Genomic DNA, 12,320 nt, shown 5'->3' on the forward strand with positions numbered 1-12,320 from the left:
TGGTGTTATGCATTTTTTTCTTCTAGTAATGCTTTGAACTGATGTTTCTCAAACTTTTAAGTAGCATGATTCCTTTTGAGCAACATTAAAAATGTGCCTTTATGATGTCTGAAATATGAAAATGACATTTTTTTACTAAATATAAAATTGTTATGGTGAATATGCTTTTTAAAACTACCTTATTTATTCTCACTGTCCCCTGCCCACTTCAGCTAACTTTTAAGGCTGATGTTTTTTACATATTATGAGGTAGTTGTAAGCCTGAACATGGGGATCTTGAACTTGAAGTAGATCGACTCCAGGTCTCAGGGGAAATAATACAGGGAACAGAAAGGAGGGTGAAGTCATAGGCAGATGCACAGACTCTACAGCAATAATTTGAAAAATAACAGCAGTGATATATGCTAACTAGTGTTGAACTAGTTCTAGGTGCCGGGTTTTTTAAAAAAAATCTTTTTAGCCACTTCTTGTGGAGAGGCTAATACTATACCTTTTGCAGATGAGAACCACTTTTCAGATGAATACTGAGGCACAGAAAAGTTAAAGCAACTTGTTCAAAGTCACACAGCTAACAAGCAGCAGAGGCACAATTTAAGCCCCAGCAGTCTGGCTCCAGGGCCCATAGATAGCAGTATCTGCTATACTGCTTCCAACACTGCTTTCATGTACATTCTTTCAGGTAAAAAAAAAAAAAAAAAAAAAAAAGCTGGGCAGCTGTTATTATCTCGTTTAAACCTCAAAACCACTCTAGGAGGCAGACACTATTATTATCCCCAGTATATGGGTGAAGAAACTAAGACTGAGAAAGGTTATCTGACTTGTCTTAAATCACAAAGAAGTAGGACTGAGGCTCAAATTTAGTCTCACACTAAATCAAGTTGCTTTTCCACTTCACTAAACTACTTTACATCAAAACACAAAATTACATGTGTGAGACTGGGTCTTAGTACCAGTGCAGGAACTATATTTATTGAATGTTTATTAGCTTCACAAATGGAATGATAATCTTTAGCACAGTCTTACATGTTGAGTATTATTCCCAAGACCATATGTGAAAACAATCAGAATATACTTACAATACTTGTTCTTTATTTCACAATGGGAAGTTTACATGATTGCAATTCATCTATCTGTTCTAGAAGCTAGGAAATCAAGGTGTTACCCCATGACCTATTCAGGGATGCTAATTTTCAACTGAGGAATATTAACATTCACTTGCATGATATTCTGGGCTAAAAATTAAAAATAGATAAATACCATCATCAAGCACACTGTATTGTTCAATGACTTCTTTCAAGCAAGATTTTCTTAGTGAAGAAAGCAGTGTGTTGATTTACATTCTTCCACCAGTCACTTACCTCAGTAATGCCCTGGTAAACATTTCAATGACCAGCTACTTTGAATAGCTCTGTGCTGAACTCTAAAGCTAATTAACCATAGACTTGGGCGCCTGGGTGGCTTAGTCGTTAAGCGTCTGCCTTCGGCTCGGGTCGTGATCCCGGGATCCTGGAATCGAGCCCTGCTAGGGCTCCCTGCTCGGCGAGAAGCCTGCTTCTCCCTCTCCTACTCTCCCTGCTTGTGTTCCCTCTCTTGCTATGTCTCTCTGTGTCAGATAAATAAAATCTTTAAAAAACAAAAAAACAAAAAACCATAGACTTAAGGATAAATAAAACTAATACCTCAGTTTGTAGCCTGAAGAGTTCAGTCCAAGGCACAAAATTCATCCAGCTCTGTTCATCTTTTTGTGCCTGAAAGCTTGCAGTAAAGTCACTTCCTGTTATATCAGATTTTGCCACTTTTTTTCTTTTAAAAAAAGGACTTGCCAGAAATTTTGGTGTTTCATTATTTTCTGTTTCAGAAAAACTTCCATTACTTGAAGCAGATAATGAAATTCCAGCAGAAAGATCTGTACGGAAAGAACCCTCCAATTCAGTGTTAGCAAACAGATCTATTGGTGGCTTGTAACTGGCTCTGGAATGAACTGGAGAATTTTGAAAATAAAGAGGAGAACAAGAAAGGGAATGAACGTCAAACCCTCTGGATGGACCAGCAGAACTAACTCTACGAGGAGGCAGAAGAATATTCGGCTGCAGGGGAGAGTCCAACTCAGGGAAAATGCTAGCAGAATTGTCAGTCTTATGGCCTTGATAAGTTTCAGGTAGATTAACCTCTCTGGAGTTAAATGAGGTACTTGCAAGAGCGGAAAAAGCAAAGGAACCAAGACAGGGGGGAGGCAGTCTGAAAGGGGTACATGACATAGGGGTAATGTCACCCAAATAGTCAGCTTGAAGGTCTTGGTCATTCTTAGATGGATCAAACTGTTTGAGACTCCTAGCAACCTTCTTAGAACATAAGCGGGGAGGATGGTGGAAACCAGAACCGTCAAAGGGCTCATCTTCCAAACGGGCTGAACCACGGGCAGCAGAAATGCTGCAACAACCAACCAGTTTCAGGAAAGGGGCATCTCTACATAGTGGTCGTTTAAATGAATCCATCTGACTTAAACCCAATGCTTTTTCCACATCTCCACATTCAAAGTTGAGTGTTAAAGGTTTTTCTGATAGTTGGGAACTATCTTCAAAATCTTCAGAATCTTGGGGGTATGGCTCAGTGGTAGAGCATTTGACTGCAAAATCTTCAGAATCTTCCAGCTGAGATGATCTAAACTTTCTGTTAGTCAAATGTGGTTGTTGCAGTTCTTCATTCCATTCAAAGAATGCTGAAAGAGGCTGTCCAAGAGGAAAAATATAATGTAAGGGAAAACACAAAATAAAACATACAACCAAACACACTTCCTAGAGTTGACTTCTGGGTAGACAAGCAATTGCTTATCCTAGAGCATTGAAAGAGGAGAGATTGAAGATAATTTAAATACAATGCCCTTGTTATATAGATACAAATCTGAGATTTGGAGAGAATAGCAGTAATAAATACATCAAAGATCTTAGTTTCTCTTTGTTCTTAGCATGTTGAAACTTTGAATACCCCTCATTTTATACAAGAGGAGACTCAGGACCATCAAAGTGTCTTGTCCAAGATTTTATAATTAGCAGTATCATAGTGTATAAATTAGCCCTAAAATAAGCTGATAATTTGAAATAAATTATTCTAGTCTTTTATTCTGCTTTACAGCAATATTAAGGAAATGAGATGACTGACAAAAAATTTCAAAAGCTTTAAAGTAACTGCATGAATATATCTTTACACCAGACTTTGAACAATATGTAAAACAAAAGGGAATTAAGGATGCTATGTTACTACTATTATTTGAATGTAAAGTCTTTCTTAAAAAGTTGTAAGTAAATAAAATTCAGTTTTATATGAATTACAAGTCTTTGAGATATTTTGGAAATAATTAGCCTGGCAGCACCTGGCTGGCTCAGTGGATAGAGTATGTGATTCTTGATCTCAGAGTTGTAAATCTGAGCCCCACATTGGGAGTACAGATGACTTAAAAATAAAATCTTAAAAAAAAATAATTAGCCTATAATTTTACCAATGTAAATCAGCTATTTTATTTTATTTTATTATTATTTTTTAAATCAGCTGTTGGGTTTTTTTAAAAGATTTTATTTATTTATTTGACAGAGACAGCTGGGAACACAAGCAGGGGGAGTAGGAGAGGGAGAAGCAGGCTTCCCGCGGAGCAGGGAGCCTGATGCAGGGTTCGATCCCAGGACCCTGGGATGATGACCTGAGCCAAAGGCAGATGCTTAACGATTGAGTCACCCAGGCGCCCCTTAAATCAGCTATTTAAAAAAAAAAAAGAGTAGTTCTTTCCCAACTCAGTCATTTCCAGTATACATTTAAATAATTATACTGCAGAACATATGAGAAGACACCTATTTGAAAATAATACTTAAAAACAATGTTTCTCTGGTTAAATTTCTTTTCATTAGATAAACAAACTGAAAAAAAGCAATAGTGATAGACTAGACCTATTAGATATTAAAGCATTTTATAAAATTACAATAATTAGACACATCAATGGAACAGAAGGGATGGTCCAGCAATAGATCCTAAAACACATGGGAATTTAGTAGATGATAAAGATGATATTTTAAGTAAATGGGAGGAAAAAGAATTATCCAATAAACGGTGTTGGGGAAAGTGGGTAGCTATCTGGAAAGGAATAAAGTTAGTTACATACTTCCCATCTTATACCAGGATAGATTCCAAATGGATGAAAAATTAAATGTAAACAAGAAACCATGAACAATTTTAAAAAATAAGTAAGAGGAAACTTTTAGGAAGCATAGTCTCTGAATAGGAAAGGTATTTCTAAGCATGATAACAAAACAAAACAATATAAAACAAAAATAAGAAACCCAAAGATCAAAAAATTTGACTGCATTAAGAAACCTGCATGACAAAAAGATGATGAACCATAAAAGTGTCCTGTCCAAGATTTTATAATTAGCAGTATCATAGTGTGTAAATTAGCCTTAAAATAAGCTGATACAAAAATACAAATGGCAAACTGGGACACAAATCTGTGCAACTCAAATTACAAACGGCTAATTTCCCTAATATCTATTTTTCCTGAAATAAATAAGAAAATGACTAGGGGCGCCTGGGAGACTCAGTTGGTTAAGCGTCTGCCTTCGTCTCAGGTCATGATCCCAGAGTCCTGGGATCGAGCCCCACATCGGGCTCCTTGCTCTGTGGGGAAGCCTGCTTCTCCCTCTCCCTCTGCCTGCCACTTGCTCTTCCTGCTTGTGCTCTCTCTCTCTCTCTCTAATAAATGAAATCTTTAAAAAAAAAATGACTAACATCACAATAACAAAGGTAAAAAAAAATTAATAGATAACACATAGAGAAGAAGATATCTAGAGCTCTTAAGAATATGAAAACATGCGGGGCGCCTGAGTGGCTCAGTTGGTTAAGCAACTGCCTTCAGCTCAGGTCATGATCCTGGAGTCCCTGGATCGAGTCCCGCATCGGGCTCCCTGCTCAGCGAGGAGCCTGCTTCTCCTTCTAACCCTCCCCCCTCTCATGTACTCTCTCTCTCTCTCTCATTCTCGCTCTCTCAAATAAATAAATAAATCTTTAAAAAAAAATATGAAAACATGCTCATCTTCATTCACAAAGGAATGAAAATTAAAATATCACTAATACATTTCTCACCTGTCTGATTTGCAAAGATCAAACATTTGAATGATACACTGGGTTAAAGAGGGACAGAGTAAAAGCCTCTTGCATGCTAGTGATGGGATTGTGAATTGACATAACCTACACAGAGGGCAATTTGGTTAGAGCTAATTAAAATTTTCAGAATAGATTTACTTAGGTAAAATTGATGTACAATAAACTGCATATTAAAGTGCATAATTTGAGGGGGACCTGGCTGGCTCAGTCAGTACAGCATGTGACTCCCGATCTCAGGGTCGTGAGTTGGAGCCCCACACTGGGGGTAGAGTTTACTTAAAAAAAAAAAAAAAAGTGTATAATTTGGTGAGTTCTGACATGAGTATACATCATGAAACCATTATCACAATGAAGAGAATGAACATAACCACCACTCCCAAGATATTCCTGTGCCCTTTTGTAATCCATCTCATTCCTCCCCTCGCTGTTGCCAGACAACCACTATTTGCTTACAATAACTTCAGATTGGTTTACATGTATTTTGTATTAAAGGAATCATACAATTTCTATTTTTTGTTTGACTTCTTTTACTCAGCATTAACTGTCTTGACATTCATCCATGTAGTTGCATGTATCAACAGTTAATTCCTTTTTATTTCTGAGTAGTATTCCATCATATGGCAATATCACAGTTTGTTTATTCATTCATCTCCTGATGGTTGTTTCCAACTTCTGGCTACTACAAATAAAGCCACAATGACTACTCATGTAGAAATCTTTGAACACACACCTTCATTTCATTTGGTTGGATCAAATGGTTGGTGTAGGTTTTATTTTTTAGGAAACTGTCGAAGAGTTTCTAAAATGGTTGTGCCATTTTATACCTCTACCAGCAGCGCATGGGAGTTAGTGTTCCACATCCTCGCCACACCTAGTACTGTCAGCCCCTTTTAGGCCATTCCAGTGGGTATGGAAAGGTATCGCATCGTGGCTCCAATTTGCATATTCTTATATGACTGATGAGGTTGAGCATCTTTTCATATGCTTGCTTGCCATCTGTATGTCTTCTTTGGTAAAATGTCTGTTGAAATCTGTTCATTATTTTATTGGGTTACCTTATTATTGAATTGTAAGATTGCTTTATACATTTTAGATGTCTTTGTCAGATATGTTTTACAAATATTTTCTCACAAATGTGGTTGGCCCATTCATTTGCTTAATGGTATCTTCTGAAGAGCAAAAGTTTTTGATATTAATGAAGTCCAATTCACCAATTTTTTTAGAGTTTTTTTTTTTTAATTTAAGAAACCTCTGTCCAACACAAATTCATTAACATTTTCTCCTACATTTTCTTCCAGATATTCTAGCTTCAGTTGTTACATTCAAGGTCTATATTCCAATCAATCTTTGCACATGGTGTGAGCTAAGGATAGAGGTTCATTTTTGTTTGTTTGGTATATGGCCATCCAATTGTTCCAGAACCATTTGTTGAAAAAGATCACCCTTTCCCCATTGAATTGCCTTGACACCTTTGTAGAAAATCAGTTGACCTTATATATGTGGATATATTTCTAGACTCTCTACTCTGTTCCAACAGTTATATGTTTCAGTGGTGTTCCTGTGGTGCAGATGTCTATTTTATACTAATATCACACTCTCCTAATTACTGTAGCCTTATAATAAGTCTTGAAATCAGATAGTGTAAGGCGTCCAACTTTTTCTTCTTTTTCAAGGTTGTTTTGGCTAACCAAGATCCTTTACATTTACATATACAATTTAGAATCAATGTGTCAATTTCTAAACAAAAAACTTGCTGGGACTTGGAGTTGGATTGAACTGAATCTATAGATTAATCTGAGGAGAATCAATATCTTAACAATACAGAGTCACTTAATCCAAGAACATTTATTTAGGTCTTCAATTACAAATTTCTCAGCAATGTTTTATAATTTTCAGTGTACAGGTCCTGCTTATTTTGCCAAATTTGATTCTATGTATTTCCTATTTTCTATGATATTATAAGTGGTATTGATTTTTAAATTCCAATTTTTGATTGTTGCCAGTATACAGAAGTCCAGTTGGTTTCTAATATTGACCTTGCATCCTATAACCTTGTCATTAGTTCTACTAGTCTTTCTATAGAATCTTTAAGATTTTCTACAGAAATAATTAGGTTGCTTATGAGTAAAGACAGCTCTACTTCTTCCTTTCCAATATGTATGCTTTATATATATATGTATATATACACATGTGTGTATATATATGTGTGTGTATATATATATATATTATAGACATATATACATATACACATTTTTTTCTGCTTTAGGTACCAGCTACAGTCTTCTATGCAATGTTGAACAGAAGTGGTAAGTTCAGACATCCTTTTTTTTTTAAAGTACATCTGTTTAATTATATTATAATTATATTTTAACCATTAATGCAATATGTCTCAATAATTTCATTCCTATAATAAAAAAATAATGGTATAATGTTGGTTTAAAGCTGGTTCAATTGCAATTTTAGAGGCTTAATTATCAAAAGTGAAAATAGAAGACTATTAAAATAGCTAAAAAAATAACATGTCATAGTGCTAAATGTTTCTGTAACTATTGGTAAGGCTTACATCTAAATTTGATGCAGAATTCTTTTTTTTTTAATTTTAAATTTAAATTCAATTTAGTTAACAATACTGTATTATTAGTTTCAGGGGTAGAATTTAGTGATTCATCATTTGCATATAACTCCCAGTGTTCATCACATCAAGTGCTCTCCTTAATGCCCATCACCCAATTATCCCTTTCTCCCAAACACCTTCCCTCCAGCAACCTTCAGTTTGTTTCCAAGAGTTCAGCATCTCTTACAACTTGCCTCCTTCTTTAATTTTATTTATTTTATTTTTCCTCCCCATCCGCTATGTTCATCTGTTTTGTTTCTTAAATTCCACATATGAGTGAAGTCATACGGTATTTGTCTTTCTCTGACTGACTTCACTTAGCATAATACCCTCTAGTTTTATACACATCATTGCAAATGGCAAGATTTCATTCTTTTTGATGGTTGAGTAATATTCCAGTGTGTGTGTGTGTGTGTGTGTGTGTGTGTGTGTGTGTACACACCACATCTTTTTGATCCATTCATCTGTCAATGGACATCTGGGCTCTTTCCATAGTTTGGCTATTGTGGACATTGCTGCTATAAACATTGGGGTGCAGGTGCCCCTTCCAATCACTATGTTTGTATCCTTTGGGTAAATACCTAATAGTGCAATTGCTGGTCATAGGGTAATTCTATTTTAACTTCTTGAAGAACCTTCATACTGTTTTCCAGAGTGGCTGCACTAGTTTGCATTCCCACCAACAATGTAAGAGGGTGCCTTTTCTCTGCATCCTTGCCAACATCTGTTGTTTCCTGAGTTGTTAATTTCAGCCATTCTGACTGGTGTGAGGTGGTATCTCATTGTGGTTTTGATTTGTATTTCCCTGATGATGAGTGATGTTGAGCATTTTTTCATGTGTCTGTTGGCCATTTGTATGTCTTTTTTGGAGAAATGTCTGTTCGTGTATTCTGCCCATTTCTTGATTGGATTATTTGTTTTTTGGGTGTTGAGTTTGATAAGTTCTTTATAGGTTTTGGATACTAGCCCTTTATCTGAGAGACATTTGCAAATATATTCTTCCATTCTATTGGTTGTCTTTTGGTTTTGTTGATTATTTCCTTCACTGTGCAGAAGTTTTTATCTTGATGAAGTCCCAATAGTTCATTTTTGCTTTTGTTTCCCTTGCCTCTGGAGACGTCTCTTCCAATCCAGGAGCATGGAATGCTTTTTCCATTTCTTTGTGTTTTCCTCAATTTGTTTCATTAGTATTTGTTAGTTTTCAGAGTACAGATCTTTTACCTCTTTGGTTCGGTTTTTCACAGGTATCTTATGGTTTTTGGTACAATTGTAAATGGAATTGAATCCTTGATTTCTCTTTCTGCTACTTCATTATTAGTGTACAGAAATGCAACAGACTTCTGTGTGTTGATTTTATATCCTGTAACTTTGCTGAATTCCTGTATCAGTTCTAGTAATTTTTTGGTAGTCTTTCTGGTTTTATACATAGAGTATCATGTTGTCTGAGAAAAGTGAAAGTTTGACTTCTTCCTTGCTGATTGGGATGCCCTTATTTCTTTTTGTTGTCTGATTGCTGAGGCTAGGACTTCTGGTACTATGTCGCTCTCTCCCTCTTTCTGTCTCTCTCAAATAAATAAATAAAATCTTAAAAAAAAAATGTTTCGGGGCGTCTGGGTGGCTCAGCTGGTTAAGCGGCTACCTTTGGCTCAGGTCATGATCCCAGCATCCTGGGATCGAGTCCCGCATCGGGCTCCTTGCTCAGCAGGGAGCCCGCTTCTCCCTCTACTGCTCCCTCTGTGCTCTTTCTCTCTCAAATAAATAAAATATTTTAAAAAATAAAAAAATAAATGTTTGGTAGAATTCCCCTGGGAAGCCATCTGGCCCTGGACCCTTGTTTGTTTGGGAGGTTTTTGATTACTGATTCAATTTCTTTGCTGGTTTTGGGTCTATTCAGATTTTCTATTTCTTCCTGTTTCAGATTTGGTAGTTTATATGTTTCTAGGAATTTATCCATTTCTTCCAGATTGCCTAATTTGTTGGCATATAATTGCTCATAATATTCTCTTGTAATTGCTTGTATTTTTTTGGTGTTGGTTGTGATCTGTCCTCTTTCATTCATGATTTTATTTATTTGGGTACTTTCTCTTTTCTTTTTGATAAGTCTGGCTAGGGGTTTATCAATGTTGTTAATTGTTTCAAAGAACCAGCTCCTACTTTCATTGATCTGGGTTTTTTTTAAAATTTCTATATCATTTATTTCTGCTCTAATCATTATTATTTTCTTTCTCCTATTGGATTTAGGCTTTGTTTTCTGTTCTTTTCCCAGCTCATTTAGGTGTAAGGTTAGGTTGTGTATTTGAGACTTTTCTTCCTTCTTGAGGAAGGCCTGTATTGCTATTGAGCATCTTTTCGTGTGCTTACTGACCATTCATATATCTTCTTTGTAGAAATATCTATTCAAGTCCTTTGCCCTACTTTTATTTTTATTTGTTTTTTTTTTAATTTTTAAAAAATTTTATTATGTTATGTTAGTCACCATACAATACATCATTGGTTTTTGATGTGGTTATCCACGATCCATTGTTTTCATATAACACTCAGCGCTCCATGCAGTACGTGCCCTCCTTAATACCCATCACCGGGCTAACCCATCCCCTCTCCCCCCTCCCATCTAAAACCCTGTTTGTTTCTCAGAGTCCATAGTCTCTCATGGTTCATCTCTCCCTCCAATTCCCCCCCCCCCACATTTTTCCCTTCCTTCTCCTAATGTCCTTCATGCTATTCCTTATGTTCCACAAATAAGTGAAACCATATGATAATTGACTTTCTCTGCTTGACTTATTTCACTTAGCATAATCTCCTCCAGTCCCATCCATGTTGATGTAAAAGTTGGGTATTCATCCTTTCTGATGACTGAGTAATATTCCATTGTATATCTGGACCATATCTTCTTTATCCATTCATCTGTTGAAGGGCATCTCGGCTCCTTCCACAGTTTGGCTATTGCGGACATTGCTGCTATGAACATTGGGGTGCATATGGCCCTTCTTTTCACTACATCTGTGTCTTTGGGGTAAATACCCAGTAGTGCAATTGCTGGGGCATAGGGTAGCACTATTTTTAAATTTTTGAGGAACCTCCACACTGTTTTCCAAAGTGGCTGTACCAACTTGCATTCCCACTAACAGTGTCAGAGGGTTCCCCTTTCTCCACAACCTCTCCAACATTTGTTGTTTCTTGCCTTGTCCATTTTTGCCATTCTAACTGGTGTAAGGTGGTATCTCAGTGTGGTTTTGAGTTGGATGTCCCTGATGGCTAATGATGATGAACATTTTTTCATGTGTCTGTTAGCTATTTGTATGTCTTCTTCAGAGAAGTGTCTTTTCATATCTTCTGCCCACTTTTTGACTTCATTATTTGTTTTTTGGGTGTTGAGTTTGAGAAGTTCTTTATAGATCTTGGATACCAGCCCTTTATCTGTAGTGTCATTTGCAAATATCTTCTCTCATTCTGTGGGTTGCCTCTTTGTTTTGTTGACTGTTTTCTTTGCTGTGCAGAAGCTTTTTATCTTGATGAAGTCCCAAAAGTTCATTTTTGCTTTTGTTTCACTAGCTTTTGGAGATGTATCTTGAAAGAAGTTGCTGTGGGCGATGTCAAAGAGGTTACTGCCTATGTTCTCCTCTAGGATTTTGATGGATTCCTGTCTCACATTGAGGTCTTTCATCCACTTTGAGTTTATCTTTGTGAATGGTGTTAGAGAATGGTCGAATTTCATTCTTCTGCATGTGGCTGTTCAATTTTCCCAGCACCATTTATTGAAAAGACTGTCTTTTTTCCATTGCAAGTTTTTTCCTGCTTTGTCAAAGATTATTTGACCATACAGTTGAGGGTCCATATCTGGGTTCTCTATTCTGTTCCATTGGTCTATATGTCTGTTTTTGTGCCACTACCATGCTGTCTTGGTGATCACAGCCTTGTAATACAGCTTGAAATTGGGCAACGTGATGCCCCCAGCTTTGTTTTTCTTTTTCAACATTTCCTTCCTTTGCCCTATTTTTAAAAATGTTTTTAAAGATTTATTTTTCGGAGCGCCTGGGTGGCTCAGTTGGTTAAGCGACTGCCTTCGGCTCAGGTCATGATCCTGGAGTCCCGGGATCGAGTCCCACATCGGGCTCCCTGCTCAGCGGGGGGCCTGCTTCCCCCTCTGCCCTCTTCCCTCTCGTGCTCTCTGTCTCTCATTCTCTCTCTCTCAAATAAATAAATAAAATCTTTAAAAAAAAAAAGATTTATTTTTCATTTGAAAGAGACAAAGGCAGGGAGGGGCAGAGGAAAAGAATCTTCAAGCAGACTCCCTGCTGAGCATGGAGCCTGACATAGGGTTTGCTCTCACAACCCATGAGATTGTGATGTGAGCCAAAACCAAGAGTCAGATGCCAAACTGACTGAGCCACCCAGGCGCCCCTGCCCTATTTTTGAACTGGGTTATTTGTTTTGTTGTTGTTGAGTTTTAGGAGTTCTATATATTCTGGATATTAATCCCTTCAGGTATATCACTTTCAAATATTTTCTCCCTATCTGTGGGTTATCTTTTTAATCTGTGGATAGTGTCTTTTGATGT

General features: G+C 36.8%; 1 protein-coding gene across 1 annotated transcript in view; it reads right to left on the minus strand.

Moving 5' to 3' along the window:
• The window catches only part of PARP4 (poly(ADP-ribose) polymerase family member 4), a 103,718-nt gene that overhangs the window by 21,162 nt on the left and 70,236 nt on the right, over positions 1 to 12,320 (minus strand). Inside the window, exon 31 of the mRNA XM_035003769.1 lies at positions 1,680 to 2,729. Coding sequence (XP_034859660.1) covers positions 1,680 to 2,729 — 1,050 coding nt within the window. The remainder of the gene's footprint in view (positions 1 to 1,679; positions 2,730 to 12,320) is intronic.

The sequence above is a fragment of the Mirounga leonina genome, unplaced genomic scaffold (assembly GCF_011800145.1).
Source record: "Mirounga leonina isolate KUSES-001 unplaced genomic scaffold, KU_Mleo_1.0 Mir_127, whole genome shotgun sequence".
Classification (NCBI taxonomy): Eukaryota; Metazoa; Chordata; class Mammalia; order Carnivora; family Phocidae; genus Mirounga; species Mirounga leonina.